At 37.5% G+C, this 17,739-nt stretch overlaps 4 protein-coding genes across 4 annotated transcripts; 2 read left to right on the forward strand and 2 right to left on the reverse strand.

Annotated features, from left to right (window-relative positions):
• The first annotated feature begins 751 nt into the window (after positions 1 to 751).
• On the forward strand, positions 752 to 3,398 carry LOC134668412 (nuclear pore complex protein Nup107). The gene has a single exon (XM_063525896.1). It carries the CDS (start codon positions 844 to 846, stop codon positions 3,364 to 3,366), a length of 2,523 nt encoding a protein of 840 aa, XP_063381966.1. The 5' UTR covers positions 752 to 843; the 3' UTR covers positions 3,367 to 3,398.
• LOC134668413 (DDRGK domain-containing protein 1) lies at positions 3,364 to 9,428 on the reverse strand. Its single transcript, XM_063525897.1, has 6 exons — positions 9,136 to 9,428; positions 8,946 to 9,035; positions 8,377 to 8,489; positions 7,531 to 7,662; positions 4,234 to 4,407; positions 3,364 to 3,835 (listed from the first exon to the last, which is right to left on the reverse strand). The coding sequence occupies exons 1-6, from the start codon at positions 9,227 to 9,229 to the stop codon at positions 3,572 to 3,574; spliced, it is 867 nt and encodes a 288-aa protein (XP_063381967.1). The 5' UTR covers positions 9,230 to 9,428; the 3' UTR covers positions 3,364 to 3,571.
• A 1,409-nt stretch (positions 9,429 to 10,837) lies between these two features.
• On the forward strand, positions 10,838 to 14,121 carry LOC134668414 (transmembrane emp24 domain-containing protein eca). The gene is made up of 4 exons (XM_063525898.1): positions 10,838 to 11,044; positions 11,209 to 11,432; positions 12,308 to 12,451; positions 12,741 to 14,121. The coding sequence occupies exons 1-4, from the start codon at positions 10,909 to 10,911 to the stop codon at positions 12,888 to 12,890; spliced, it is 654 nt and encodes a 217-aa protein (XP_063381968.1). The 5' UTR covers positions 10,838 to 10,908; the 3' UTR covers positions 12,891 to 14,121.
• A 66-nt stretch (positions 14,122 to 14,187) lies between these two features.
• LOC134668202 (UDP-N-acetylglucosamine transferase subunit ALG13 homolog) lies at positions 14,188 to 15,101 on the reverse strand. Its single transcript, XM_063525707.1, has one exon. It carries the CDS (start codon positions 15,023 to 15,025, stop codon positions 14,501 to 14,503), a length of 525 nt encoding a protein of 174 aa, XP_063381777.1. The 5' UTR covers positions 15,026 to 15,101; the 3' UTR covers positions 14,188 to 14,500.
• Between the last annotated feature and the right edge of the window lie 2,638 nt (positions 15,102 to 17,739).

The raw sequence follows: 17,739 nt of genomic DNA on the forward strand, positions 1-17,739 counted from the left end.
GTATATTTATATACATTTAGAATGTGTAATACAAACATTTCTGGACGTCCTTTACAAGGTCTTATTTATGTAATTAAATTTTAAGTTTAATAGTTGTAGTTTCTACTTCTAGTTAGGTACAAAAGTATGTAGCTAGGTAGGAACCTACTAAGGTGCCTCTGATTACCAGACTTAGATTATGAAGTTTATATTTTAAGATAAACGTGTATAAAAACAATAATCTTAAGTGTATACCTGTTTAACTTTCTTCTGTTAATCCAACAGAAAATTCTCAGATTTTGATTCTACAAAGTAGGCTTTGCAAGTTCAAAAAAGTTTCAGTAAATGCAGAATTTTGGCAAAATAATTAGTTCAATAATACAATGTAATCTTCATAAACAATAGGATTTAGAAAACTGCTCATTATTCAAAATAATATGTATTTATATCTTAGGAGTCTACGACCTTACCTTCGCACGCAACGACAACAAGAGGAAAAAGAGAGAAGGGAAGAAGTTGAACAGAGTTGAACGATGTACGTATGTCAAAAATTTTAATATGATGTAAAATATACTCTACTCTATATAAGTAATTTAGGATTTATTACGATTATAACAAATTAACGTTTTTTAATTTAACTTTTAATATTGCTTAATATTTTATTTATTATCTTTAATATTGGATTATATCCCTTGATTCCAAGTCAACTTTCGAAACCATAAATTAAAAAAAAAGTCAACTTGTCAAGCTCAAACTGTCAAAGCCATTGCTAACGGCGGCGGTGCGGTCAGTCATAATATGAGAGTGGGAAATTAATCGATGTTTTGTATACAATAGCTACATTATTATTAAAATCACTACGCCATGAGTTTCGACAGATCCGCCCAGTTTCATTCCACACAACACACGCCGCTTCGGAATAAACGTACGAGGTCTTTGTTGCCGAGAGATGATACCCTGAATATGTCGCCCATTCTTAACGATACCTCCATATTCAAAACTCTCAATGACACAAGTTTACGGCAAGCACTGGATGAATCTTCAATGCTGATCAACCCCGGCAACCCCAGCGAAGGTTTGAACGAAGCTTTTTTTGAGATTATTCATTCAAGTCACCGAAGCAACGTATTGGAAACAATGGCGAAGTTAGGTCAAAAGTGCCGGGAGTCGTTGGAAAAGGTAGAGCCCTGGAACCGATACAACGTGCACAATTATTGGTTGGGTGAAGAAGCAAACACCTGGCAGCTTCTGCACTGCTTATATGCTGACTCCATTGAGGAACACCCTGAATCTTTAGAGAGTTTGTTAAGCGAGGTTATGTTATCTCAGCAAGATTTGGTCGGTGCCTTATTTCAAAGCGATTCCGAACTGCGACTGTTGCAACTGTTGGTGGACTGGCTAGAATCTTCAGCTGCATACCAAGATGAAGCCTCAGCCAATGTAGCTCCGGTAATTCCAAATAATGTTCACTGGAGCAATACTCTGCATCACTTACTTATTGGATCCAGTCTGTTTAACAAGGAGAAAGCTAAGGACATGGTTACTTGTATAGATCCAGATGCACCAAGACGGCAGAAAAAGACAATTCACACTGATGACCAGAAGGATGATAGTGATCTCTGCAAGCGTGTTTTCACTGAAGTAAGATGTGGCAAGTTTAAAGATGCTGTTTCATTGTGTCTCAGTGCTGGGCAGGCTTGGCGTGGAGCTGCCATGCAGGGGTGGAGACTGATGCACTACTTGCCGAGAGAAGATTCTAACAGCAGTCTTGAGATTTACGGTAACCCATCACGGGATTTGTGGAAGTGGTGTGCCCTGGGGATTGCAACCAATATCGCTGAGAATATCTACTACAGAACTACAATGGGTATTCTCTGTGGCCATCTTCCTAGCACTATTGCAGCCTGTCAAGGGAACTGGGAAGATCTGCTCTGGGCTCATTTGAGAACACAAATTGAGGCAAGGGTGGATAGGTTTTTGCATGAGCATCATGCCACAGCTGATGCTAACACAACAGAGCCAGATGTCTTACAGTTGGTGCAATCAGAGCTTCATATTGAGGAGATGCCTTTGCAGGAAGTGTTCAGTGCTGTCAATGCCTTAATGGATGGTAAGAAAGAGACACCTTACCAGACATGCCAACGGTACCTGATGCTAGGTCATGTGAGAGCTGTTATGCAAGACTCATTGGATTGGCTGGAGAGTGGAGATGAACAATTTATCCGGTTCCTAGCTCATCTCATTCTAGTACTCCGACAAATGGGAAAAGATCCTCAACATGACATTGGAGACAAAATATTAGAAAAATATGTCTCGCAGCTCATTGAAAAGACAACTCTTGGAGCTGTGGATCGTCCAGAGCTTTTAGCTTACTACACTTCTACAGTGCCAAAAGACAGCCGGGTGGTCCTATATGCTGAGTTAATGGATCATATAAGCAAAAGTGACAACAGACAAGAGGTTGTGAAAGCCGGATCTACAGCCGGAATAGATGTGGCTGCTTCTGCCCGAGTTGCTGTAAAGAGAGCTATATCTGAAATACAACAAGGCTATGGCAATATTGACATGATGTTCAACCAAACTACTGCAGTTGAGAAAGATAAGACACTGATTACTAAAGGGCTATCGTCTCTTGAATGGCTGGCTTTAGTCCCAAATCAAGTGGTGGAGGCACTCTGGCTAAGTAATGCTATGATACGCACTTTTATCTTCATTGGCAACACAGACGCTGCATCTGCCTGTATTGTCAACGTAAACCAGTTGTTGCCATCTTTTGTAAACAAGGTTCCTCAAAACTCCTCTGAACTACGTGAGCATTTGTGCCTGAAGGCATACCTTGAGGCTTTAGAAGGCTTTGCAACTTGGTATAGACATTTCATCAGCGGGAAGCCTAAAGACGTCGACCCTTTGCCTGCTGACGCGTCGTTTGCTGATAAAGTATACCATGAGCAGAAATGTGCTCAAGCAGAGCAACAGAAGGCAAGATGGATGAATGCTGTGCTTCATCAGTTAAAACACACTAAGAGCTTGTTGTACAATGTTCTGCTTTTCCCCGGGGGATGGCTTCAAGATGAATTTGACAACTCTTCTTCTCCAAACTTCAGTGAGGATGAGAAGTCTGAAAGATCCAAACAGCTGGAGACTTTGAGACGCCTATGTATTCCAGAAGCTACTATTCTGATACTAAAACTGCTTCAAAGTGGTGATGATGTAGAAAGTCATAAAGAAGCCGTGGAACTAAGCAATTTGATTGCAGGAGAAAACAGAGGGCTTTACAAAGTATTCACTAAGGATAAGCTAATGGAAATCCTGGATAGAATCCGGGAATCCTCATTATTGTTGTTGGAAAAGGGAAAGGATATGTTTGGTTATGAAACAAATGAATAAGTGCATGAGTTTTTAATAAATATTTCTTTGAACTTTGCTGTTTTCTTTACATGGTCTCTATGTACACTGTATAACAAAATATTAAAATCATCTTGTAAACCTCACTCAACAGTTCATAAAAATACACAACTATGCAATCTGTAGACGGATAACACTCAGGCAGTGTGTTATCGGGTTATCCTCCTAAAATGATGGCTTTTCTAATTCAGGTAGACAGCGGCACTGGGTTCAAATTGATCAAATCATTACTGCTTTCTGCTAGTTCAGTGATAGAGACCCTGCCCCTCTGCTTGATGAACTTCGCCACATCTTCTAGCTCCTTCTGTGAGATGTAGATGAACTTTCCTCTGTCGTCGATCACCCCAGTGAGTTCGCCGGTCGCTTGGAGATCTGTTATCCGGTCTATGGCAGCTTGGGTCTTTAGCTTGAAGTGCGCGGCAAGATCTTCCAGTAATACGACTTTCTGTGACTGAAAACAATTTATATGTCAGTATACGCTGAGTAAAAGAGTAAGGGTAAACGTTTCAAGGGGGTAAAGATTGAAGTAATTATAGTCTTGAACATTGTCCCAGCAGTAGCAGCTACCTTATTAACGCGGTTGCGTGATGACATTAATCTAATGCGAACATGGAGATGGAGCCCAAGGTACGACTTGCGAAATAACGCAACCATATCGATATTGTCGGAAAATACCAACGTAATACATGCGTGCATCGCGCGAGCAGTATATACACATTGCTCGCAATAAATTGGGTCGTTCATCTAATCACATTCGTGGCATAGTAGCTAGATCTGCACAGACTTGCAAGTTAATCTGCCCTTCAAATATTTTAGTTCGCCCTACAACATACTTCGCCAATAGTATACCTTAATATGATCAACAAAGTCTTTAAGCAGCGACTCCCTGTCCTGGTCTTCCTCGTCGAAGCCCTCGCCCTCTACAGTGAAGGCAGCCTTTAGGGCTTCGTACTCCTCCTGCTCGCGGCGCTTGCGCTCCTCCTCGGCCTTCTTCTCGGCCTCTTCCCGTTTGCGTTCCTCCTCCTACAATTTAAATAATTAAATAACAACTTAACAGTACACTTAAGGCGTGATTAAGGCCCACTCTGGAGGAGAGAAGCAGCAAATCGGGCTGCTTGGAGGAGATTTGGAGAGGCGTATGCCCAACAGTGGGCGCATACACGCTGCACAGTGTTTCGTCTAGAACAAGCTAGGTGGACAAAATTATTTTTTTGTGTTTTTGGGTAGTATTATGGTTAGTATTGCTTAATTAAATATAATTTACTAAAAATTTTAAAATACCATGAAAAAAAGTAAAAAAATTAAAATAAAATATATATTTAAATTAATTATATATTTTTTTGCAAATAAATTATTAACACAATAATAAACAAAATTTTACAGTTCATTAGATACATTATTTTCATAGTATTTACTTTAAAATATACAAAAAAAATAAAAATGTAATATAGAAAATTAATTAAAACTTAACTTATTATTAATAATTAATCTGTTAATTATTAATAACTTATAATCTGTTCTTACTCATGTATTATATCAGAATAATAATTGTTTTCCTTGTTTTGCGTAAGTTTTTTAAAGTTCTTCTGAAGGATATAACACGCTTGTACCTTTTGCATTGGGCAAATAATGATATAATGAATATTTATGATAATCACCCTTCATTGACCACATTTTAGTCTGCTTGTAAGTTTGTATTTGTCGATTTTGACTCAATATAATATGCTAATGCCTCATTAACACTTAGCTGCCTAGAATTCATTGAAGTACCTACTGCTGTCGTAAGAACAAGACTACGTTGGCTTAAGTGGACTTTCTCTAATATTTTTTAACATTTTTGCCGTGTTCTATTTTCTGTCGATCACGAATCAATCGGGATTTCGGCAGCAGTTAAAATATAGGTACATAATTGTACCAGATCTTTAACTCAGCGTTTTTTCCGTTTCAAAAGGGGAACTTTTGAAGTTTAATTTGGGTCTTCCTGCAGGATTAACATTTTCAGACGACGTTGATGCACTTGGTCTAGTTATGTACACTAGTAATTCTATATTTTGGCCATCCATACCACTTTTAAACTTTTCCACAAATTGCTTCTTTAAATCTTGACGCACTATTCCACTTGGTATTCAGTTTTGATGAATAACTGGTTAAAATATTTTTTAACCGTCTCTCAGACTCTTCTTTGAAATCTCGTAACTCATATTTTACCAATATAAACTGATAAAGGTGGAAATTTTCGTCGTTTTTCCCCTTATTTGTCCATTCTTCAAAAACCCCTTCCTTAAAATAGAGAAAACGTGTTCTGCAAAAAAAATGAAAAAAAAATGTTATGCAAATTTCTGCAAAATGAAATATACACCATCATAAAATAGAATTATGCAAGTAAATAATATCAAAAATCTAGACCGGTGTCAAGCGGTGTCAAGTATTTGCTAGTCTATCAAAGTTATAAAATGAAGAAAAAATCATCACGTTTTTAAGTGCATATTTATTGCTCTATACGAGCATTATTACAACTGATATGAACATGTTTTTATGAAAAATATAAAGTGCTTACCTTCAGTTATAAGATCTATTACCAAACCTTTTCATAAAATAACGTTTTACTTGTAAGAGATGTCGTTGAACGCATCACAAAATTGCAACTGATAAATTGTGCAATTGCACTTACCTCATTAGCTGACTTCTGCACCCTATGGCTCATAAAATTAGAAAGTTAGACATAATCTATTAATGGGTTTGGGGGTTTCAACATGTTGTTTATCATATCTAATGACTCATTAGAGATAATTTGATAACGACTTTTGTCCACCTAGCTTGTTCTAGACGAAACACTGTGCGCTGAGGAAGAAGACTTAAGGCACAGAATAAATAATAGTACTAGGTACAGAAGACTCACTCTCAAACAAAACGCGTCTGTTACGATCAGGACTGATATGGCCACTAGGTGGCGACAACACCACGCGCGGTTTATGGCTAGCCATCAAAATTGGTGTGGAACGGATGTACTTGTAGCTACCTGTTGCAAAGCGACGAAATCGCGGAGTGAGTCACGCAGGCGTGACTCACTCCGCGATTTCGCAGCATGCTTAAGGCATACTAAAAAGTGTAAATTATTGCAAATGTGACCGATGAAGTAGAAGGCGCCATACGTTATGTGACTTACGTTGTATTGGTAACTGTGTGGTTAATAATACCAAAGAGAATAGATAGTATAGAGGGCTATTGCCAAAGTAAATTTTGTAGTCACGGTACATTTACTGCCATCTATCGACACACGATTAAAACTTAAAAATAAAATTGAAAATTTATAAATTAATCAAAATATGTTTACGGATAAATGATTTTTGATTTTTATTGTTCCATACTGACCCATGTTCTTTCACTGATATATTATGTGTTAAAATTGTTAAATATGAAACGGTGTCGTCAACGCCATCTAGCCGAGAATAGGCCAAAGGTGTGTGCGCCATCTATTCGAGAATGACTTTTTCTTTATTTCCGAGGCACGTTTATTTCTTAGTCTTTATTTATCTTATACGGAGTTATGTATATATATCTCTGATAATACTGTACTTAGTTACCGCAATACGTAAGTAAAGAGCCGTGCAGATCTATACTTAAATACATGTCATGTTTTATATACAGGCCACAGTGGACAATATTTTCAATGAGAATAAAAATAATTGAACATATATTAATTTTAACCTTTATTTCACTTTTAATTGTGCAGTTCTCGAATTCCATAAACAAGTATATCATTCCTAGGGCCGGTACAGACGGACTGCAACTGGCACGCCGTGTGGTGCCGGCATCAGAAAAGAATAGCATCACCCCATCTCGTCCCGTGGGTGTCGTATAAGGCGACTAAGGGAAAACTGGCGACAGATATGCATATGAGCGAGGCTCGCCCGTATCCTTAGCGGGGTCCTCGCTCACGAGAGCTGTGCGAGCGCCACATCGAAAAAAAAAAAAAAAAACTGGCACGCCGACCTTGCAGTCGGGTTGCAGTTGGTCTGTAGTGACCCTTAGATAGAGACGATTTTTGAGCCCATCTACTTTACTCTAGTTCACCTTATGAGGTGAGGTCAAACTCTTTTGAGGAATTGTATTTTTTTTTTACAAATTAGGTATTTGGTATGATACCTCTTGCTTTTCCTCGATCTTCTTTCTCTCCTCTTCTAGTTCTTCATTTTTCTTTTTCTTCATCTCCCGCATTTGCTCTTCAGCTTCCCTTGCTTTCTTCTTTTCCAGTTTGGCTTCAAGCTTAGCTCTTTTCTGTAAATAAATCAAAAAACTGTTTTACAAAAAAGAACTCGCGGGAAATTTAATATAATATTCTATACAGTACATCTGGTGCTCCATTTCGACACCCTGTGTATAATAAGCACATTACGTAACTGCGTCGAAAATTTAAACGGCCATATGTACTGTAAAACGTTGTACGATACACGTGCGAATAGGTCATTTGAAACTCGTGCGAATTTCATATTTTTCACACTTGTATCGTAAATAACTATTAAGGCGGAGCCACACCGGCTTGCTTAAAATGTTGAAGCCGCATAAGCAGCCGGTGTGCACAGGCCTTTATTGGACAGGGACACATCAGAAACAGTTATATGTAGAAGAAACAATTGAAGGGATGTTTACAAAAACAACATAACTGCTTAGAGCGGTTGACACTTTTTTAAGAACATTGTTAATCGTTTCAGGTTTCAACCAGTGTAGTCAGTTATGTTGTTTTTGTAAACATCCCTTCAATTGATTAAAGATAAAGGCTGACAATGCAATGACAGGTGGTCTCATCACCTAAAAGTGGTCTCTTCCAGCTCCAGACAACTCTTACATAAGGCGTAAGGGAATCTCCTAAGTCCTGAGTTCCTTTAAAAAGCACAAATTAAAATCAGATTTTTAACTATAGTGAAATAAAAAAGGGTCCCCATTCAAAATTGCAAAAATGACTCTGGGTCTTAGGAGGTTACCAATATTTACCTTGGCTCCCATTTTATCATCAAACTCCACTTTTTGGCCATCTTGGCCTTCGTCATGGTCTTCATCGGCCGCTCCCGGCTCATCTTCTTCAAGAGCAGCTTGATTCCGGACAGCTTCAAACAAATTATAATATAAATACAGGGTAAACCCTATATATAATAACTATTGAAGACATGACAAACATTTTTCCAGTTAATTTCTCTTAATTTAACAGCAACTCTTGTTTGAGTAATGCTGTATAGAATTTACTTTAAAACCACCATTTACAAAATATAGGCTGTGTATCAAGGATATAAAATTTGTCTTGATTGTCTTGGTATAGATGTAGTGCGTAATTATTTACCATCATATTTACACAGAAATGTATGAACGTTTCTTGCTATTTCAGTCAGTCTTGGTACAAAAAGTACTGAGGCTGTCTGAAGTAGCATGACAAATATGAACATTTCCGAGAAAATACGATGGAAAACAATTATGCCCTACATCTGTAGTATGATTTGAGAAAGATAGAACTATTGTAATTAACATATTGAATTACAATGTTTAATAAATTTCCAGAAGTTAATTACCATTAGCTCTCATGCGCGCCCGTTGGTTCCTGACAGCTTGCACTCTGCCAGGCCCACCTTCCCTCTGCGGGACAGGTCTTGCTCCTCCAGCTAAAAATAAATAGACATATTAACAAAAGTGAAAGGTCAAGCCTTTATCTTTTAAGAGATAGTAGTTATTAAAGTTATTCCTATAAAAGTCGCTACTTACGTTGAGGCTTGACTTTAACTACTCGAAGAAATGCAATAGATAGAACTATAATGACTATTGCACTCAAAATTGCCGCAATTATAAAGGGATCCATGGTGTTGATATTTTTACTGAATCAAATTAACTTAAGAGAATAGGTAGTACTACGTTACGTATAAATTTATGAATCAAACTAAATATTTATTTCCAGGTATACACTGTTTTGCGATATAGCCACAGCAATACGCAAGGGATAATTTATTTTTCGTAAACGTATAAACACGTAAATGAGATAGAAAATTGATCTATGCTACGTCAGAAGGGAACTGTCAGTGTCAGAGTGACAGTCGTGACAAGCCCCCTCCAGACTATGCGCGTGAATCGCGGTCGAAGCCATAGACATAATATATATATAGACGTAGTCTCAGCGAGCTGTCACTGTTGCCACTTTTGTTTAGTGTACGATTAACAATGAGGCCCACGTTGCTGTAGCCATGTCGATAAAGTCATATCGATAAACTATCGACATTTCTTGCAATTTTAATTTTACTTCAAAGGCTTAACGATACCTAAAATGACCAAAAACGCTTTTATTCTTTATTGTGGTTATCAGATCACAATTTTATAGTCACGCCCCAGCAGGGAACCAAGGGAAAGTTCAGATATTTAATTAAAATACATAAATACCTCCTAAAATAGGTGTTCCGCAATAATTGAATTATATTATTATATTATAATATATTCATTATCCATTAGCATTTCAATAATGTTTATGTTTAACGAAGATATTGAAGCTTCAATTAATCGCTATTTCGTTCCGCTGTGTAGCGTTTATCGATATATAACATGATTAAAATCGACTTTTCACATCCCTAAAAGAGCACACATATACGCTTTTACGCACACATACACAGGGTGGGCGCATCAAGAAAGGCAACACTTGATTTGAAGTCCGCCTTGTCAACAGTATGGTTGTCCTTTTTTGACAAACGGCATTTTAAAAGAGCGAGGTGAGAGAAATGATACTAGTTGCTGCGTCGTGAAAGAGAACAGAAAAGGTTGGGCCCTTGGTCGAAGCTGTCCGCGAAAATCGACGCCATACTCGCGATCGCGGCTTCGCGCCGCGATTCGCGCACGAGTGTGGAGGAGGCTACAGATTGCAAAACTTAAGTGTCTATTCCTACATAATGAATACGTTTTTGATCCATAAATAAGCATAATATGTGTGGTTAATAAAATTTGGTGTATCGTATTTATCAAATAAATAAACCAAATATATTTTTGTGTTTCACATATTCCTTAAGCAAGTTGTATTTATAATAATGTCATATTTCATTATTATAATTTACTAAACAATATAAACGGGCGTAGAACGTAACATTTACCCCACACTAGAAATATCCATTATATTCGTGTTGCCACGTTCAAAAATTTTACAACAGTGTGCCTACCGCAAACCACGTTTGACGATGGTTCGACATTATGGCTCCATGTCACACTTACGTACGAATTTACAAGTCCGACAGAGAGGCAACACGTCGAACGTGGTTCGCGGTAGGCACTCAGCACCAAAATAGTATAAGAAGGTAATTCATCGGTAATTAATTTCCGTAGAAAAAAAGTAGCAGGGCTCTGCAGTTTAAATAAAACTTCTTGAATTTACTTTACTCAGTTTTTAAAATCGTTTATAGATGACCAATGTGTGAATCCGAACGTACCTGCTTTTAGGTGACGTGTGTCATGTCTGTCATGTCATTTTTAGGATAGTCGCCGATTTATAAAAAGGCCGAAAATATGGAGCAATTAAAGCTTTCCTCTTTATTTGCGTTATTCTTGATATTCGATTTGACCTCCGCTCTTTATTTCCACATAGGGGAGGGGGAGCGAAAATGCTTTATCGAGGAAATACCGGATGACACAACTGTTATGGGTAACGTAGTTTTCTCTTTCTTATTGGTATTCGCTTGTCTGTATCGCTGCATCCAAATCCCTAATTCATTTTTTTTTAACAATTATGGCCTGGAAACCCTAATTCATTCATTAAGGCGTATCGAATTAAAAAATATGACCATGGACAATTTAATTTTTTTTCAGTGAATTACAAGGTGGAGCTTTATGACCCTCGTTCTGGCGGGTTCATGCCCTCATCGCCCGGGATCGGCATGCACGTGGAAGTCCGTGATCCCAACGACGGCGTGGTGCTGTCTCGGGTGTACTCCTCAGAGGGCAAGATCTCCTTCACATCCACTACTCCCGGAGAGCATGTCATTTGCATGTACTCTAATAGTACCTCTTGGTTCAGCGGCTCTCAGTTACGGGTAAGATATTAAAAAAACAAGCATCAAAGTAGAAAGAAAGTTCCCCTGGAATCAGGAATACAACACGGAAAGTTCTGTTTAATTCCTATTTTTTTTTAATGATTTTTGAAGACTAGAGAGCATTGCTAGCCAGTGGATCAGGGGGGGGGACAGTTGATATAGCCGGCTTAGCAGAGTGAAGGAGGGGCATACATTAATCCCTTGATCCGCCTGGTGATGCCCTTGTGAAGGCTGCAAGTTGAATTATTATTAAAAGTATTAAAATTCTTTGAAGGACCTCTCTCCTTGTAGTAGGTTGTATATAATATATTGTTCGCATCAGATGTTTGTCATCAAACATAATAACTAGGCAGCTGAGTAAACATTGAATAAGTTAAGAATACTAAAGTGTTTCACCACCTTTGAATCCATTCTAACTTGGATTTTCAGTAGAGCTCTATTTTACCTTAACATTATAATTATTTGAATAATAATAAAAGTCTGTGTTTTAAAACTATTTCACTAATAGTCAAGTGTTGCACAAAATTAGCTGCTATCATTTTCCAATAATCAATAGGTAAATCCACACAGAATGAGATGTCTCACAATGAAACTCCGCATGACGAAGATCTTTTCTCATGCCAAGAATGCTTAGCATCAGTTGCACCAACCACAATTGATGAACTGATCAATGACAATCAGCAATGAACTATGAAATTTTCCATACTATAAAGTCTAGCAAAAATTCTAACTGTCACAGACAATTTGGTGCAACCTACCCATGTCAAGTGCATCAACATTCAACGCAGACAAATTATGCTTCCTATAGCAATCCACTCACAAGGTGGCTTGTCTGGACTATGGAATACTTTCACAGCAACTTGTATACTTTTCAGGTACACTTAGACATCCAAGTAGGTGAACACGCCGTGGACTACGCCAATGTGGCGCAGAAGGACAAGCTGACAGAGTTGCAGCTGCGGATCCGACAGCTGTTGGACCAGGTGCACCAGATCACCAAGGAGCAGAGCTACCAGCGGGTGAGTGTTCTGGACCATAAATAAAACGATATACATGGTACACCTTGGCACTGGTTCATGGCACAGGTACATGGCACAGGACATGAGCCCCAGTAGCCTAGCAGTGTAGTGAAACCAGAATTTTTGAGTTTGAAGTTTTGAACCCGTGCTTCTATTAATTAGATTAAAAAACACAGCATTAAAAGCAACTTAACAATTACGTCAATACTTCTATTGTTACTACAGTATCTTGCTCTATGTCAAATATTTCATTTTGAACAAGGATTTATTTTACAATATCTTTCTACAGCACCGCGAGGAGCGCTTCAGACAAACATCTGAGAGCACCAACCAGCGTGTGCTGTGGTGGAGCTTGCTGCAGACCGGTGTGCTTGTTGGCATCGGCTACTGGCAGATGAGGCATCTCAAGAGCTTCTTCGAGGCTAAGAAACTAGTGTAAAAACCTTAAGATTAGCCTTTTTTAACTCCGTTAGTACTTAGAGCTACATCTCCACCAATTTGGGGTGTCCCAGTACTGGTTTTTTTATACATAGTTCCTGTTTTCACTATACAAACTCAACACTGGGATTTTTTTAATCTATTGAAGTCAGGGTCATTCTATGGAACTTGCTAACTATGTTAACAAACCGCCATATTGAAATTGTCTCTGAATGATGAATTTACTAGTGACTTTTGTTTACATAGTTAACAAGTTCCATAGAATGCCACTTTACATAATAATGTCATTACTGGTTCATCAGTTAATAAGAAAGTTTGATCTGTTAAAAAGGTCAAAATATGAGTATTAATTTATAAGCCTTTGAGTGGTCCCAATTCGTAAAATCTAAATTATAATAGCCTGAAAACAACCCAATGTCAGTGTTGTGAAAGCTAAACATATTATTTATTACTTTGGTACTTCTGTGTGATAGATAACACCCCTACATAACTCCCTGATAACAAACAATAACAGGATATCATGATGGAGGTACATATCATATTTTTCATTATAGAAGTTAAGTGCTATTGAATGGACTTAGACCTGATGTAACAGTTCAGGTCTAAGTCCAAAGTACAAACATGATATGTACCTCCATCACAAAGAAAGAATAAGAAGTATTATTGTATGCACTTAGACCTGAACTCTTACCTAAGACAGTAGTTAGGTAAGAGTTCAGGTCTAAGTCCATTCAATAGCATGTAACTTCTATACTAAGTTGACAAACTTTCATTAGATGGCCTTATATTGTGAATTTCCATAAAATCCTATCCATGTTGTTACTCAGAATTGGTGATCAAGTAAACTCAGCATAAAATTAATGGCAGTTCTACATGATTTGCACATGTAATTTATAACCATTAATAAGATGGTTATCACACTTCTACCACATCCAGAAATCACATCAGTATAATAACATTTATATCCATTACTTTCAATCTATTCTTCACATCACACAATATTATATCTTTGAAATATTTAATGTAGATTTATATAAATTTCTTCAACTTTTTCAATCTAAATTAGATCATATGAATTTCTGGTATAAAACACTAAACAAATGTTTTCCAAATGTATGAATAATAGTTAGAACTTTCGTTTTAGAAACAAGTAATATATACTACTAATAATGTATATTTGATGTGTTTTGCAAGTGATCTGTATTTTTTGATTAAAAAAACATAAGTTAAAATATATTGTTTTATTAATATACCTACAAGCAGTAATATAAATAAAAAATATTTACAAATACTTAAGACATACTAACTGCTAAATCAGGAATGTGATTCAATATATTTAAAAATATTATGTATTTTTTTATATAAACAATCATGAAATGAATTGCTTTAAATTCTCCTTAACATTATTTAACCAACTTACATAATAACATTAATAACCAATTTAACTCTTTAACACTATTCAGATTAATAGATCATTTAGTTAAAAATAAAAACTAATAGTGTCTAATTTTCTGTGCAAATGTTAGCACATATTAATATCAGTACAAAAAATTACAACTTACATTTCCTTTGGGCAAGTAAATTTTCTCTCGTTTTATTTATATGCATGTACTATTTCTGGCTTGAAGGTAGTGTAACCTTGAACACATCGTCTAGAAACTTAACAAACAAAGAAGCATCAGGCTTAGGAAACGGCCTGAGCAAACTAAAATCTACTTCTTGCAAAGTGCTTTCCAACGTGTCACACGTGCAATAGTACAAGTGTCCGTCGACCTGCAGCTGCTCCGCTAGCTCCAGCTGATGGTTATCCATCAAGTCCTCGTTGACGACGACTAGAAGTGGTTTATTAGCTTCTAAAACTTCTAAACAAGTTCCTGCCCCGGCGTGACTTATAACCAGGTCGGCGTTCATTACATCCTCGTCTAAGGAATCTTTGTATTTGTATAAATGCAGCTTTATCCCGCATTTTACATATTCACCTGTTTCTAAATCGCTAGAACCGATCTGCATGGTTACTTCTTTGCATCCTAACCGTTTTAATGCTTCGAGTGTGGATTCTTTATTGATGGTTTTACATAAAGTGTCGAATCTTGTTGTGCCAACGGTGACGAATATTTTTTTGTAGTTTGTTGACATTATATGGGACAAAAATAGTATAATCGCAAAATAAAAACAACAATATAACCTAAAAATTAAACGTCACCCGCGTCACCGTAACGTCAGTGACGTGGCTGTCATGTCATTTTGCGTCGTTCAAGTTCTAGAATAAAACGATCAAAGTAAAAAAAACACAATTTAACAATTGACTCGAATGACCTGGTGAAAGACAGTGAACTTGGTAATCTATTTGGCGGGAAAACGAACTTCAATAAAGTTTACGATTTAGTTATGCGATTTTTCTGAGATTGCATTTGTATTATATGTTGAAGTCGAGGGATCTGTATTTAATGTGTATCTACATAAACTGCCAACAGGTCCACACCGAATTCGCGAATAATAAAAACAATTGCCACCAAGCCTTAAAAAATAAAACACGCACACGGGAGGTGGACCATAGGCGGACGCCATGTGTCCTATAGACTTTTCTCACCTGCATTTTCTTGATGATGTCAAGTACGAGTTTCCTTGGCATTTCGAAACGGCCTGCCCTTGCGCCAGATTCCACTGATTGACACTAAGCGGTTACGTGTAACCTATTTACTCCAAAATACTGAAACTTTCAAAAGGGCCGTGGCTCGTGGCCGGGCTCTCTGAGTACTATTACCAAAATAAGATGTATTTAAAACGGGGTAATTTAAGTAGGTATCTCCCTATATAATTGCTAATTGATTCGCGACAAATTTTGTTTCCCGAGTTTTCTAACACACTATCGCACCGCACCAAGGTCATTGTGGGACGCACCCATAAGTAAAAGGGAGAAAGCGATATCTCTTTCTCCCTCTTACTAATGGGTGCGTCCCACAATGACCTTGGTGCGGTGCGGTAGTGTGTTCAGTGGCGGATTTGCAGTCTTTGCCGCCCTAGGCCCCAGGCCTTGTAGCCGCCCCTTTCTCAGCATCAGCACCCATCATATTGACTACATTTAGGTCAGGCAACGAAAAGGTATAGAGGGAAATGCTTGGGACACATTTTTAGCTTAGTAACTTTTTTGGACCCGTTAGGACGAGGTGAACATATCAAAAGTCCCCTTGAGCGGAGGTAGGGGGGTTTGGTTTGAAGGTCACATTTTTCGGTTTTTCGCTTATTATATCTCAGAAACTATACGTCCTTGTGACATGATCATAGGAACATAGGTTTTACGAAAAAAATTAGCAATTTACTTATTAATTTTATGTGACAGTTTTACCAATAGCATTGACTTTTTGTGTAGGTACCTACAAAAACATTTCAAAAATCTAAAATAGTAAAACATTTTTTTCGCCTATTTTCTTGAATAACTGCTAAACTATTTATCCTAAAATTATAAAAAAGGTATTTGAGATTCTTACTTTTCTTGGTTTGATATGTAACACGATATAGTTTGAAAAACTTTATCTTTAAATTTTCTCATTTACCCCCCAAAAATGGAGATAAAAGCGAAAAACTAAGATATAAGTCAAAAATTCTGTTACAAGCATTTATTTTCCTCTATAGGTACCTTTTTTTGAGAATTCGTTGCCTGGCCTAATTTTGAGTTATTTTTAGTTATCATCAGCGAATTTTTTGTCACAATTTGCCGCCCCTAATATCTCGCCGCCCTAGGCCCGGGCCTACTGTGCCTTATGGGAAATCCGCCACTGAGTGTGTTAGCTACTTTAGTGTAGCTACCTGAAATGAGCTATTTGGTGTAATTTTAATGTCTAATGGTGTCTAGGCAATATATACATACCTATACATAATTATGTTGAACTATTATAAATGTATGATATTTTTACGTAATATTTCACAAAATACCTACCCAGATTTCTACTCGTAGGTATTTACCGTAAAATATTACTTGGAATCAGCGTTCATGCGTGTCAGAGAATAGTGTTATCTTCGCCATGCATTTTTAAACCGTTGTCTGACCTTTTGCTGGCATGGTCCGTTGTACAAGGGGTGTTCCACAAAATGAGATACCTAGTTGTTCAACATTTTGTATGTGTGTGGGTTAGGTACTAGGTAGGGTAGGCACTAAAATACGGAGTTCGAACGTGAACTATGCGTTATATATACTCCTATACTCTCGTTGCGGATGTAGTTAGCCAACTTAACGACAAAAAAAAAAGTGGCAGGAGTTCTGCTGGATCTTAGCTCCGCTTTTGATATGGTCAGCCACAACATACTGCTATCGAAGCTGGAGCACTATGGAGTCAGAGGCAACTCGCTGGCCCTTTTTCACGCGTATTTAACAAATAGAAAGCTCTTTGTAGAGATACGGTGGACCCAAGACCAACACGAAAAAGCCTACAGATCACGCATTGCTGACGCATACAGAGGGGTTCCACAGGGCTCCATATTAGGCCCTACTTTCTTCATTGTTTTTACCAATGATCTAATTAAGTACATTGAAAATAATATCCCCGACACCTCCTTAGTTGTTTTTGCAGATGATACGAATGCAGTTATATCAGGAAGCAATATATCAGAATTAAACGTGAAGGTGAATTATGCTCTGGGAACTTTCACGAGGTGGTTCCAGGCTAATAATTTGAAACTAAATGCCAAAAAGACCAATGTCATGTTATTTAGAACCACAGCCAAAAATAAAGATTCATTGCAGATTTCCCTTGCGGGTGATACAATAGAGCAGGTTGAGGCTGCCAAATTTTTAGGGGTGTATATTGATTCCTATTTAAACTGGAAGCCAGAATTATCCGCTGTGATAAACG

This window comes from Cydia fagiglandana, chromosome 10, assembly GCF_963556715.1.
Source record: "Cydia fagiglandana chromosome 10, ilCydFagi1.1, whole genome shotgun sequence".
NCBI lineage: Eukaryota > Metazoa > Arthropoda > Insecta > Lepidoptera > Tortricidae > Cydia > Cydia fagiglandana.